At 36.3% G+C, this 13961-nt stretch overlaps 1 protein-coding gene across 3 annotated transcripts; it reads right to left on the bottom strand.

The window, feature by feature from the left end:
• On the bottom strand, positions 1 to 12408 carry fbxo3 (F-box protein 3). 3 transcript variants are annotated; one of them, XM_079844266.1, is made up of 11 exons: positions 12274 to 12408; positions 11041 to 11130; positions 10753 to 10916; positions 10560 to 10674; positions 8976 to 9180; positions 8562 to 8607; positions 8382 to 8466; positions 8155 to 8277; positions 2091 to 2206; positions 1728 to 1909; positions 1 to 1602 (listed from the first exon to the last, which is right to left on the bottom strand). In XM_079844266.1, the coding sequence occupies exons 1-11, from the start codon at positions 12363 to 12365 to the stop codon at positions 1474 to 1476; spliced, it is 1347 nt and encodes a 448-aa protein (XP_079700392.1). In that variant the 5' UTR covers positions 12366 to 12408; the 3' UTR covers positions 1 to 1473. The 3 variants fall into 3 exon arrangements, with proteins under 3 accessions (XP_079700392.1, XP_079700391.1, XP_079700393.1); XM_079844265.1 differs by having other exon boundaries at positions 1719 to 1909; positions 12274 to 12397; XM_079844267.1 differs by having other exon boundaries at positions 1739 to 1909; positions 12274 to 12397.
• Positions 12409 to 13961: the final 1553 nt, after the last annotated feature.

The following is a 13961-nucleotide window of genomic DNA, read 5'->3' as shown; positions in this document are numbered from 1 at the left end:
TATTGATACACCATTACCTTTTTATTTACACCAAATAAAAAAAAAACCTCATACAAAATAAAAAACAAGAGTTATTTACTAATCTGAGAGGTTCGATAGGACTAACCAGGGAACATAATGGCAAACTGTTGAAAAATTCCACTGCACAGCATTATTTTACAAAGATGATAACGTAAAATTGCAGTCATAAACATGACAATCAAAATCATACATATCTTTAGGCAAGATTAGCTTACATTGCCAATATCAGGAACGGAGAAGGAAGGGAAAAAGCTGAGAAATCTGAAAAACTGAGCTGTAAATTACAACAAAGACATTTTTCTGATCCTTTTACCTCTTGCACAGAAGTTTGAAGAAAAAAAAGTGAAAAGATCATAATAATGCCATAAACGTATCATAAAATTCTCTTATCTCGCAATTCACAGCAGTCTATGTAACCTCCAGCCCTTAAGATGAGCTAAAAAGATTCTCCTTTACACCAATGTGCTTTAACTGAACTTCTGTTTACATGCATCCATACGTTTCTGAGAACAGGACATCAGCACCTCAGAACAGCTAACCAACGCAGAGCACTAGAGCAAGTAAAGATTGCTTGCGGAGGTTAGCTGACGTTTGCGTGAACTGGCTGGTTTGGGTCTATGTGCTTTTTACTCATCTTTAAATAAATCAGTTTCACTTTACAAGGTCTGGACCTCAGCCTGCCCCACGAAACCCTCTGTACAGACGACACAAGCTCAAACATTTATACACAAGCACATACACGCTACACAATACCTGAGGCCTTGTGAAAAAAATGAATGGGACTGATTCATTTTTGCCTTTCTGTGAATATACTTAAAGGGATAGTTTAAAAATGAAAATTCTGTCATCATTTACTCACCCTCATGTCGTTCCAAACCTGTATGACTTACTTTTGTGGAACATAAAATATTTTGAAGAACTGTTTTTGTCCATACAATGAAAGTCAGTGGGGTCCAAAACAACACTGGACCCCATTGACTTTCATTGCATGGACAAAAAAAAAAATATATATATATTCTTTTGTGTTTGACAGGAGACAGAAAGACACAGGTTTGGAACGACATAAGGGTGAGTAAAATTCAATTTCGTGCTGAACTATCCCTTAATGTAAGTGGCAGGTCACTGTGAATCCTAGGCAAAAAGAGCCACTCACAGAATCTCACACACATTCAATAAAACCCCTCACACTCACTCAAACACAAAACACACTTGCAGACTCAAACACACATACAATGATCTCACACGTCCACAGGCGCGCACAGACACAACCACGCCACAACCAGACACATGCCCTTACAAACTGGAAAAAGAGGTGACAGGCACAAAGGCGCTCTACAATAAACAATGGATGCCTAAAAGCTCTGTTTGTCCTCCTGCTCTTCTGTTTGTGCGAGAGTGTCTGTGCATCAGTGTCTGTGGGAGGGTGTTGGCCGGGGGGCATGAAAAAGTGCATCAGACATGCCGAGGGCAGCGTCCTCCTGGGTCAGCCATGTTCATGCCACGCATTTCTCCCTCCTCATAGTCATCTGTGTCCGACGAATTGTCATCATCATAGGGAGCAGAAACCTCACTGACTGAGCTCTAAATGAGAGAGAAAAACACAGAATGAAGGATTTAAAATGACAAATGCACACACATTAGCACCTTGGATATTCATTTTTGTTGGATATAACCGAAAGACATAAATAGCGTCTTACCGACCGCACCATTGACTCACGGAATGGTGGACACACCATGTGGAATCGTGGGATTGATACATCAAACACTTCCTCTTTGTTCTTCAGCCGGTGGAATGTGTAGTGGCCTTCCATGTATTCAGAAGTGGTGGAAAACGTGGTACAGCTGGCGTACTCGTGAACTTTGCCGGGTGTCATCACTGGAAACTCGCCTGCATGTACATCACACGCAAAAAAACAAAAGCAGGACATTCTTTAAAAAGTAGAGCAACTGTCACACTATGAATTATATGGTCAGAAAGAGACTGCCAGAATATCTCATTGTGATAATTCAACATATCTGCTACTAGTGCGAACTGTTCTAGTTTACTAGTTACAGGGATGGGCTCTTACCCACGACGCCAGGGCCTCGGACCTCCTCCACATTTCCGTTTGCATTCGTGATCTTCCAGTACCGACTGTCTAGCTGGCATGCATTCTCTGGCAGGGCCGACTTTGCCATCTCAATCCTGTTGCATGGCACAGCTCAGAGGTCATAGGTTCAGCTCATTGTATCATTCTATGTCAAGTCTTAGTACAGCTGCATTGCATTACAGCAAGTTACAGCAGAAAGCAGCTTGATCATTTTTTATCTTTATTTACAAATTCCACACTGACATCTCTACTTTTTGGTTAGACAGCAGCACTGGGAGTAGAAATAGAGGAGGCGTGGCAGTAGGGATGTGCAATATGTATCGTCTAATTATAGTTTTAACAATGTTTAAGTTGCTATTATGTCACTTGCTTAGCAAAAACATGCCTTAAGAGTGAACTCTTTTACTACTTAATGTTTAATGCGAGTAGAATGGCGCCTAAATGCAAGATATACAGGCAATAACATGAGTTTTTGTCTTATATGTACACCAAATGTACTTATATTTATACTTTTATATTTATTCCCGAATATCATCATGATTACAAATGTCATATTACAAACAAAGTTAAATAAACAATAAGTTAACATTGCGCGTTACATTTTAGACATACCATAAATGTGGTCAATTTAGCCTGTTTTTGTTTTATTTTGTCAACAGAAATTTTCAAATGAATTTAAATTTTGTCTAAGAGCAAAATATTGCTTCATTATTGAATTAATTTAGCATTTTAAACGAATTTGTTTCATGAGTTTATTACTGAATGAACAAATCAGTTTAATGAATGACTGGTTTAAGTTTAATAGTACTGCCGGTTTAATTAAATTTTTTCAAATAATTTCATGATTACATATTCAATTAAAAAAACGAATCACCTTGATTTCTTTTTTCAATTTTAAATGCAGTGTAAATGCATTCAAGCTACCACTGAGCTGCATTAATACAGTACAATGTGTAAATCCGAGCATGTGAGCGGAGCGGTAATATTTCCTAAATTTAATAAAGATTCCACTCCGCTCGCTCAATCCAGAATGCTCTTTGTGATGCGCTGGTTCGAGAATATGTGAAATAAATAAGCAATAGGTCTAAGGTTATGGAGTTCAAATATTGTTTTAATGAAGTTGCGAACCTTATACATAAATGCACAGTAAACATCAAAAGTTAAGAATGAAGAAGTCAACGCTGATGAAAGCGCAGTTTAGATGAATATGTAAATATGTGCTGCTCGCTTTCCTCTCAATAACAAAATAAGCATATAACAAAAATAACAGCGGTGAGAAAAAAGCCGTAAAGAAAGCATCTGATCATAGCAGTGTAAATATATTTGCACCAGCTTTTCCATTCGGCACTATCCAGTCAAGTCACGTCACATTTATTTATTTATACTTTATACAACATGCTTTAAAGCCACAAATATCATGTTATCTATAGGCCTACAGTAATTGAGATTCATTAAAGAAAGGCATATAGTACAGACAGGGCTTGACATTAACACCCCAAAACCCACCATCTTGCGGGTGAATTTCAGCTGTGGCGTGTATTACAGTCACTCCCACTAGCCACTGTGGTGGGTTGAATTTTATTGTTGTTTTCTCAAAAGGCATCTGTTATAATCGCGTTGCGCATTATATCCAATCACATGTGATTCTGTTGAGCTTATGAATGAAATGTCTAATAATCCGAGGCGTTCAGATTAGTCATCGCTGAAACACCGGAGTTTTGTTCAGAGCGTGTACGCGCGATGTACGCAATAGATTCATACATCATACAGTGATTGACTGTTTATGTTCTATTTCAGCAGCGAAAATAGTTTCAAACAAAGATCACAGCATAACCATAGTGCATCTGAAGGGACTGGCATAAAGTTGGCTTGACGATATTGTGATATTCACGAATCTCTAAAGTTACATATGACCAGTATTTGGAAGGTTACTTTGGAAATGTAATAGATTACAAGTTACCCTGTTTAAAATGTAATAGTAGTGTAACTATTTCAATTACTTTATAAAAGTAATGTAACTGATTACATTTGATTACTTTTTGATTCCTTTTTTTTATTTCTAATGAATGTTTTCAAATTTTAATCATTTTCAAACATTTAAACCAGGAAGAGTTAACCTTACAGTAGTAGCCTACTCAATACTGACCTGTTGTCAGTCTTTCAAAATCAGGATTATTATAATAATTTAATTTTAAAGCACAGCCACCACAAAATCGGACTTTGGCACCTCTTTTTACTTTGAGATTGTTCTGAGGTTAAATACAGATTTAAAATCATAAAAATAAATAGTTGATAGCATTTTAATAGTTGGCAAACATATTTTGCACTGAACTGTTATATTTGCACCCTTTTCTGATTTCTGGATCAAATTTTTTTTAAATATCCAACCCTGGAACTAATTTTTCTCACATACCATGCTGGCACCAGACATCAGACAGACAGGCATCAGACAGGTTGAAGCCTAAAGCTTTCAGCACAAATGTGGATTGATATAATTGGCCAATCAAAAGCATCAGAAATGGCGAGAGGCATCGTGCACATCAAAAACGGGCAAAGCAACAAATTAATAATTTTCAACTAGTGCGGTCAATTGATTGAAAAAATCAACTAATTAATCACACAATTTTTCTGTAATTATTAATAATGATTAATCACACCTAACAATTCCGTTTTTAAAATACATTTATAGTGTAATAATTTCACATTTAATCTCCAAATTAATGTAGAAACAACAAAGATTTAAAGGGGCCATGAATTGAGAAATCAACTTTCCCTTGAGCTTTTGACATATATAAAAGGTCATGGTAATATAAGAATATCCTGTAAGTTTCAGAGCTGAAAACGTCTTTGTTAGTCAAAGAAAATCATTTATTGACAGCTGGCTCAGCAAATAATCGATCTGCGAATGACGTCAGAGTGCAGTGAAATGCCACCTCAAGACGAAAGCCGGATTCTGTAGCTCCGCCCACCGACTCGTGCCTGACATAGATAAATAACATATAGGCCTACGTGGAGCTAAACCGGATCGAACTTCCAAGCAATAAACGCAGCATAAACTTCATTCGGATTCCAATATTAGGAATGCATGGTTGATCTTTATTTTTAATGAAGTTCCAGCTCACTTGGGTCAGACACTTGTGCGTTTGTTCCTTAATTTCACTGTGGATTCGTTTGTAAACAAGAGACTGGATTTGCAGACAGAATGAGATTAAAAAACGATGATGTGTGCTGGATCCGACAGGAATGATGCAACACATTTATGTGAGCAACACTTGTTTTTTTATATGTGACAGTATTGCATTGTTACTGATCGTTTGATATCTATTGATTATGTGTACGTGTCTAATTAAACATAACTTAGTATGAGGTGTTGTTGGTTCATTGCCCTGCGTTTCGGGATCAGACTCGAACATGTATGGGTCAGAGCTCGCAAAGCCCAACATCCTGGGGCTAACGTTAATGTATTTTCAAGTCAGGCTACCAAAATGTATCACGGCCTGCCGACCCGCTTTCTTAAATAGTGAAATCACATTGCTTTCTTTATGTGCGTTTTCCACTCTCTTGACTTGATATTTGAAAGAAAAAATACAATCACGGAAGTTTTGAACATGCTGATTTGTCTGCAAAGTTTGGCAGATTGCAAAACTATTATCCAATCATAGCAGTGGCCGTTTACTTCCAAGTCTTCAATGCGGCACACCCATAATTTAAAAACCAAGCGTTCCAGGAGCTAGGCTCAAAACCATACTTATTCATTATGATGTTTTTGAATGTAAAAACCACACGAACGTCAAGTTGACCTCAGACAACAGTATAAAAAAATGAAAAAGCCAGTTCATGACCCCTTTAAATATTTTTTCTAACAGGTAGGAAATATACAGAAATTGAATACATTTATCAAACACTTATTTAACAGTATTCAATGCATAAAGTATAAATAAAATATAGATTAATCTGAATTAAAGCTACAAAAGTTCAGTCAAAAGAAGTGAGTTGTTCTTTGATTATAACATTAACGGCTGCTGTCCCTTTAAGAGCTGCACATGATGCGGATCTGACACGCATAATTTCTCACAGCTCTTTACGGTCGTTTAAGACTTCATTTAACTAATTTAAGACTGTGCTTATGAGGACGGTCGACAAAGAGGACATTTTGGCATACTTTTGTGTGTTTTTGCCCATTCAAGAACGAAAGAGAACTCAATGCATCCGCACGCTGTCTCTGTGCAGGAGAGTGTGTGTGTCTGTCACACACTAGATTCACAGACGCGCGCCAGAACATATTTAAGATTTATTTTTCCATCTTATTATGCTTGAATGGTTTAATAGCCCTTGAATGAATGATAGCGTGATCATATACTGTAACATATCCTAGCTTTTTACAGAAAATATTCAGATGTAACCCCCTTTGTAATCATTAACATTTTCATAAGTAACTGTAACGGAACTGTAACTTTTGTAAATAAATTACGTAATGGCGTTACATGTAACTAGTTACTCCCCAACACTGCATACGACATTGGTATACACGTTTCTAACTTCAATAGCATTTGAAGAGAATGACTTACAGCCATAAAACCAACTGTAATGTGTTCATCTAGGTGTCAGGTATGATGCACACCTTTTACATTTTTGATATTTAATAAAATAAACGGTCAACTCACATGAAAATATTGATATGTATTTTACTAGGCTACTGTATGGGCTCGTACACAAAATATGCTAGATTTAAATATGTCATAGCTGATAGAACACTGATGAGAATATTGTTTGTAAATAAATTATATTTATACCCCCCAAAAAAACAATTGTCAGACAAGCAATTGTAAGTGTTTCTCTGTCTAGATTAAGGAGCTTTACACACAACCTTATCAGAGCTAAATAAGCCTATTTGATGACCTGTCATGTTAAACATTTCATGTAGACTTGATTTGGCCGTGTACAGCCATATAGTAAACATATAGCCAACAACAAATTTCCCAACTACAAAATTGTGGCCAGTGTAAATGCTGAGTGGCTAGTAACTTTGGAAAGCCACTAGCCACAGTGGCTGGTGAGCAAAAAAGTTAATGTCAAGCCCAGAGTACAGAGAAATGTAATGTCAAAGGGGGATTTGAGCAGACATAGTTTGATTGGTGAGCACGAGCAGTACTTGAGTGGAGCGTTCGCTTGGGCCGTGAGCGACTGAGAGGAGCACACGCGGAATATTGAGCGGCTCCACTTTGCTCACATGCTCTGGTGTAAATAGATCTAAATGTCACTCCAGATGCAGCTTCTGTGCCACTTCTGCAATGTGTTTTTGTGCATTTGCATTTACATGTCTCTAGAGCAGGGTTCCTCAAATCTTGCCCTGGAGGGCCAATGCGCTGCAGAGTTTAGCTGCAACCCTGATCAAACTCACCTACCTGTGATTTTCTAATGATCCTGAAGACATTGATTAGCATGTTCAGGTGTGTTTGATTAGGCTTAGAGCTAAACTCTGCAGGAAAGTGGATCTCATGGGCCAGATTTGAGGATCCCTGCTCTGGAGGAAGACATTGCATCATATAGGGAGTCCACTGGCATTCAGTTGCTTAACACCTTTCTACATCGGACGTGAATGTTGAATCATGTCAAAAGCAAATAGAAACCATTATAATCACTGATGCGGTCTACTGTACACTGGATACAGTATACAGATGCACTGTTTATTTTCTGGCGCACTGTATTCTGCTGGCATCAGGACAAATGGAAGAGCAAATGAACATTCACTTTGATGTGTCTTGTTTAACAGCTCGTTTGCGTCTCTGTACAGACTTCAGAAGGAGCATCGCATTTATTTTTAAATGGCAGAACAGATCAAGTTATGGGTAATATGTTTGTTAAGAGCATTTGAACTCAATTTTTTTGAAAAAGAGTCACAGTTTCATGGTGAAATTATGAAAAAACTCTGAAAATAATAATTTGTCTGCATATATATATATATTTTTTTTATCATCATAAACACAAATAGCCTGATTTAGATTACCAAAGCCAAATTAACATGTGTGCATTTGTGTAGTACCTGATTCTATAGGTGAAGAAAAAGTGTGGCGGATGGACTGAACTGAGCTCTGGCAGGAAGGAGGTAGAGACTGATACGGTGATGTCACCAGTGGTTGCCACACAGCGTTTGTCATGAACATACCTGAACAAACACAAAGGGGGTAAAATGGTGGCATTTTAATATGCTTTTGTGATTTCAGATCCTGACATAAGTTACAAAGTGTAAGATAACAAAAGGTGGACCACCTGAAGATCTGGTCCCGAATGATGGGGTATTCTCCTGTTACAACATTGTCAACATAGGAAGTAAACCACTCAGTAAAGTTAGACCCTGATAAAAAGAAAGGAAGAGAGAGAAGAGTTCATATAATCTGAATCGGTCCACAAATCTGGAATGCATTAATGCAGCCTTTAGTTCTTTGTTACCTGTAATGAACATGTCAATCGCAGAGGGATCTTGTGCCAGTTGATCCTGTGAAGAAAAGTGTAAAACAGAATGAGCAAGAAGGGCTGTATCAGACAAGAAGACAAGAGCACCCCTAACTGGTCAAAGTGCAAAAATGCAAGAAAAATCCCTCTTATCTAGCAGAGACCTCCCCATGCACAGCAGAATCGTATCTGATATGGTGAAGTTGGTGAGCTGCTTCAGCTCCTATCAGTCAACACAGTCGTGAGGCTCTTACCATTTACCATATGGCCTTTAGCTACTATATAACCTCTAGCTGCCTCCTTAAAAGAACATTTGCATCACAATTGCACTTTTCAGAATTGTTCACTAGCCCTGCATGAGTGTGTGCTTATGCATAGTAGATTGTTGTGGTCTGAGGGTGGTGATCTAACCGGGCACTGATAGAAGATCTCACTGCGTGTTCGTCCCTCTGTGCTCTCCAGGGCCATGTACTGGCTAAGGCCGGTATGGAAGCAAAACGTGAGTGGAAGACACTGCCGCATCCCTTTCCTCTGCTGAAATCCCCCTGCTGCTGTCTCAATATCCAACAGGTCTTCGGAACGATAGTGATTGGACAAAGCCATGCTGCCCATCAGCCTGTGGAGAGGAGGAGTAGAAGAAGAGAAGTTTGTCTACTTGCATAAATAAATGTTATTCAAATAATTTATGAGCATTTAAATAAATACTTTAATGATCCAATAATGTTTTAAAGGTATGGTTCACCCCAAAATAAAAATTCAGGCACCCATTGAATTCCATAGTAGGAAAAAAAAATACTATGGAAGTCAATGGGTGCCATCAACTGTCTGGTTACCAACATTATTCAAAATATCTTCTTTTGTGTTCAACAGAAGAAAGAAACTCATACATGTCTGAAACAACTTGAGGGTAGGGATGCACCGAATGTTCGGCAACCGAAATTATTTGTCCGAAAATAGCAAAAATTGCACTTTCGGTGTTCGGCTGAATAAGTGAAAAGACCAAATAAATTTCACCGAACAATGAGGTTTTTGATGACGCAATCAAATATAGCAACCAGCGCGTGTGAGAGAGAGGCGCGCACGCTTCTAAATGCAGCAATGCAGCACATGTCGGAAGTGTGGAAGCATTCATTGCGGACTGCACCCTTGCGGACGCGCCAGGTATAAAAACAAGGCTTAAAGAAGGCTTTAAAGTGTCAGAGAAAGACGCAGAAATGGCCGTTTGCAGACATTGTTCTGCTGAATTGTCTAAGCACCCTCAAATGCAAGCAAGAGCACCCTCAGTTGCTACTGTAATAATATATTGGCAAATGCTCCAGTTCATATTTGTGTCTGTATTACGTCAAATGTATCCATTTACAACTTGTTTCTGCAGCTGTGGGATAGTTGTACGCAATGGCCAATGTGTTTAAAGTTAGTCAGACTCCACTCACTGCTCAAACCGCCAGAGTTTTTATTCAGTGCTGAGTTATACAGGCTTGTAAAACCTCTCATGAACAAACAAAAATTGATTATGATTTGATTATGATACCTGTAGGCATAACAGGCCAAAGATAAGATGGCCAAATAAAAAAAATTATTTTACTTTTTTTTTGTAAGTTACATTGTGCTTTGTTTTATAATGTCTGCTGGAATGCTAAACATGTGCAGTGTTAAATATTTTTAAATTGTATTTTTGTAAAAAAAAAAAAAAAAAAATGTATTTACTTTAAAAGTAAGACAAAATAATAAAAAAGCTAATTTATGCAATGGTGAAAAAATTGGCAAAATAAATGGAAAAAAATAGAAAAACCGTGTTCGGTATTCGGCTTCAGCCTTCGGCCAAGTGTTTTATTATTATTCGGCTTCGGCCAAGAATTTTCAAAAGTAATGACAAAAGTTTCATTTTGGGTGAACTATACCTTTAAGAGTTGAAAAGTAAATTAAAAAAGCAAAAAAAAGAGGAAATTTTAAATAGGATTTTGAAATGATCAAAGATATTTTCAAAAGTCTTACCCAGGGACCACTAGTTTTTGTCCATTGTGTATCCTATAGGAGCAACGGTAGTCATTAGGGAGTTTGCAGCCAATCTGGGCCTCAATGGTGTCTAGCTCTTCCTCCTTCACTCCCTCTTCTCAGAGAAAGGAAAACGAAATTAACACCCATAGCTTTTCAAAATATGATTGAATGAGTAACAGTGTGGACAGACCTTTAAGTGAAGCTATCATTCGTGGACATTTCTGATTCAGGTAGTTTTTCAGGCTATCCCAGGCATTCTTGAGAGTGCTGTAATAATCAATGTAACGGCCCAGATCAGCATAATACTCCCGAAACAGCTCCTTCCAGGTCAGGCCTCTGTGGGTTTTGTCTGCCCTGAAAAAAAATCATAACACCATATTTTGATTACAACAAATCTAAAAATGCAACAAAAAGACCAAAAAAAAGCATGTGTCATAAATGAATCAAATTATTCTGAGGGCATTATGAGTGTGCTTACTCAGTAAGGAGCCAGTGCTTCTGACAAAGTCTCTTCCATAGGGGGTTATGACCTGTCAGCTCATTGAGTCTGCGACTTACAAAATTGCAGCTGTGAAAAGAACATACCAGATTTGGTACAACAGGCACTTTCGACTACTTGAGATCTTGAAAACAATTAAACATATTCAGACCATGCTTCATCTATTCATCTATTAACTCGTTTGCTGTGTCTTGCTGTCAATATTCAACAAAATATGGGGGGAAAAATTGCACTGTTTATCACACTAGTGTGCTTTAATGTTTAACCAGGAAGTTTGTTTTGAAATGCAACAGTCAGTCACACTTGTGTTCCCAGTCAAAAATGACAAAAAAAAACTTTAAATCTCTATATTATGCTATATTGTCACCAAATATTGGATCCAACCTTTTTGTCAACTTGATTTCTTTCAATTAGATTTTGTATTTTCTTTTTAAACTGATTGGCGACATTGAGTACAACGTAAGTAACTTTGAATCAAAGTATCTACCAAATGCATAAATGTAAATGTTATGTATCCTTTAAAACTTGATGACAAGTGGTGTTTGAGTATTTTAGTCTTCTACTATTATTATCGTAAGGAATAGAAAAAATCCTGAAAAATTTCCCCTAAACATCCATTTCCCGAGGATGTACGCTTTACATAACATAATTTTTTGTTATATTACTCAATTAAGAAGGCACACGTATAGCTTCTGTCTTTACAGTAGCTTCTATAAACAGTGAGGGAAACACAGTTACACCGACTGTCACAAACTTCCAGCTGTCCAGCGTCACATGATCCGAGATATTTTTCATCATAGCATAACTCAACTTATGATCCACAAAGCACGAACAGCTACAGTCAGCGTGCGGTTGCAACTTGCAGCAGAAATAAAGCTTTTGTGTTGCCTGTCTCCACTTATCGCCCTATACTGTCAACTTACAAGAAGTCATGCACTTCAAACATAAGATGCATGAGATGATCGGGTGTAACAGCTCGCACATATTAGTGTATTTTTATAATGCTTGAAATCGGACATCACTGCGGTAAAATCGAATATGTCTATCAAAAGAACTTGCCTGAGTAATATCACAAGCTATCATGTTAGCATTGCCAGCTAACGTTAACTGTGCAGCGGATATTATTTTTCAAGCTCATTCAAGGAACAAACATGCCCTAAAATATCTTTACAATGGCACGGACTGACGATATGGTTCAATAATAAAGTCTACCTGATCAGATCTCGGAAGTCCAGAAATGACAGCACCAGCAGTAAGGGATCAGACGGTAAGTTATCCAGGCTGAGCACTATGGACGTTGCCATCTTGGTAGCGAATGCAGACGCGAAACCCCGCCCCCTTCACTGCGATGACAAGAAGGCGTGTCCGCATGCTGCTCTGTTATCAAATATTGCGCACATGTCCCCAACACTTTTAACCAAGTGAAAGTGTTCTAGTAAGGTAGGCTATTTAAAGATTCTGTTTTCTCTTCACAATCCCGAAGAGATTATCCCCATTCTGTTTTTGTTTTTTTAATTTATTCTGTTGTGGAAATAAATATTTTGGAAAAAAATGTGCCAATGCCAATTATGAGATCAACACAACAAATGTGTGTATATAATAAAAATGGCCATATATATATATATATATATATATATATATATATATATATATATATATATATATATATATATATATATATATATATATATATATATATATATATATATATATATATATACATATATATATATATACATATATATATACATATATATATATATATATATACATATATACACATATATATATATATACACATATATATATGTATATACGTATATATATATATATATATATATATACATATATATATATATATATATATATATACATATATATATATATATATATATATATATATATATATATATATATATATATATATATATATATATACATATATATATATATATATATATATATATATATATATATATACATATATATATATATATATATACATATATATATATATACACATATATATATATATATACACATATATATATGTATATATGTATATATATATATGTATGTATATATATATATATATATATACATATATATATGCATATATATATATATATATATATATATATATATATATATATATATATATATATATATATATATATATATATATATATATATATATATATTATATATATGCGGCATAAACACTACTTAGGTTATTTGGCCTTAAATATTAAATAGCCTAATAAAAAATAGGCCTACTAATACAAAACATTTAATTAATTAGTCTTATTTATAATAGGCCTAAATCACAGATTTAATCAAATCATAGCCTATATTTAATTACAAAATCATGAAAAACAGTCTACAGTCAAAACAGTCTACACTTTAATTTAGAGCTCATGCAATAAGTCATTCCCTAAAAAGAATAGGCTGAGGGAATATGAATCCACTAGGCTACTCCCTGGATGTGCAAAATAAGTTAGCCTAGCTGCGCTGAATAGCTAATGTGTGGAAAATTGCCAGAGTAGTTTAATAAGGTGTTCCGTCCACCGGCGGAATGCACATCCGACAACCGAACGTCTAGAAAATCTCGTATTTTTCAACGGAACCGCTTCATATTAAGGACCCATAGATAGCCTACAGCTGTTGGATAAGATGGCCTTAACAGCAAGGGTTGTATTATATGAAAACAACTTTGTCATTTAATTTATTCAGGTATGCTAATGTCAAGACTGCAATGAGGCGCCTACCTTTTATATCACCTCAAGATGGCGTCACAGATCCATTTTCTCTCTGGCGTTCTCAAGGTCAAAGCGATCAAAAATTGCAGCTTCATGCAATTCAATTACAGACAGTTCCATCTTTAGACAAGAGTGGGAAAA

The sequence above is a fragment of the Gobio gobio genome, assembly GCF_949357685.1.
Source record: "Gobio gobio genome assembly, chromosome: 2".
In the NCBI taxonomy this organism is placed as follows: domain Eukaryota; kingdom Metazoa; phylum Chordata; class Actinopteri; order Cypriniformes; family Gobionidae; genus Gobio; species Gobio gobio.
The sequence above is the reverse complement of the archived record's forward strand: the minus strand, read 5'-3'. Positions and strand labels throughout refer to the sequence as shown.

Coding starts and splice junctions, on each gene's coding strand:
- fbxo3 (XM_079844265.1), bottom strand. CDS start 12,365: ATGGCAACGTCCATAGTGCTCAGCCTGGATAACTTACCGTCTGATCCC. Junction 10,917..11,040: donor AAGCACTGGCTCCTTACTGA/GTAAGCACACTC, acceptor ATTTTTTTTCAG/GGCAGACAAAACCCACAGAG. Junction 8,278..8,381: donor ATTCGGGACCAGATCTTCAG/GTGGTCCACCTT, acceptor GTGTTTGTTCAG/GTATGTTCATGACAAACGCT.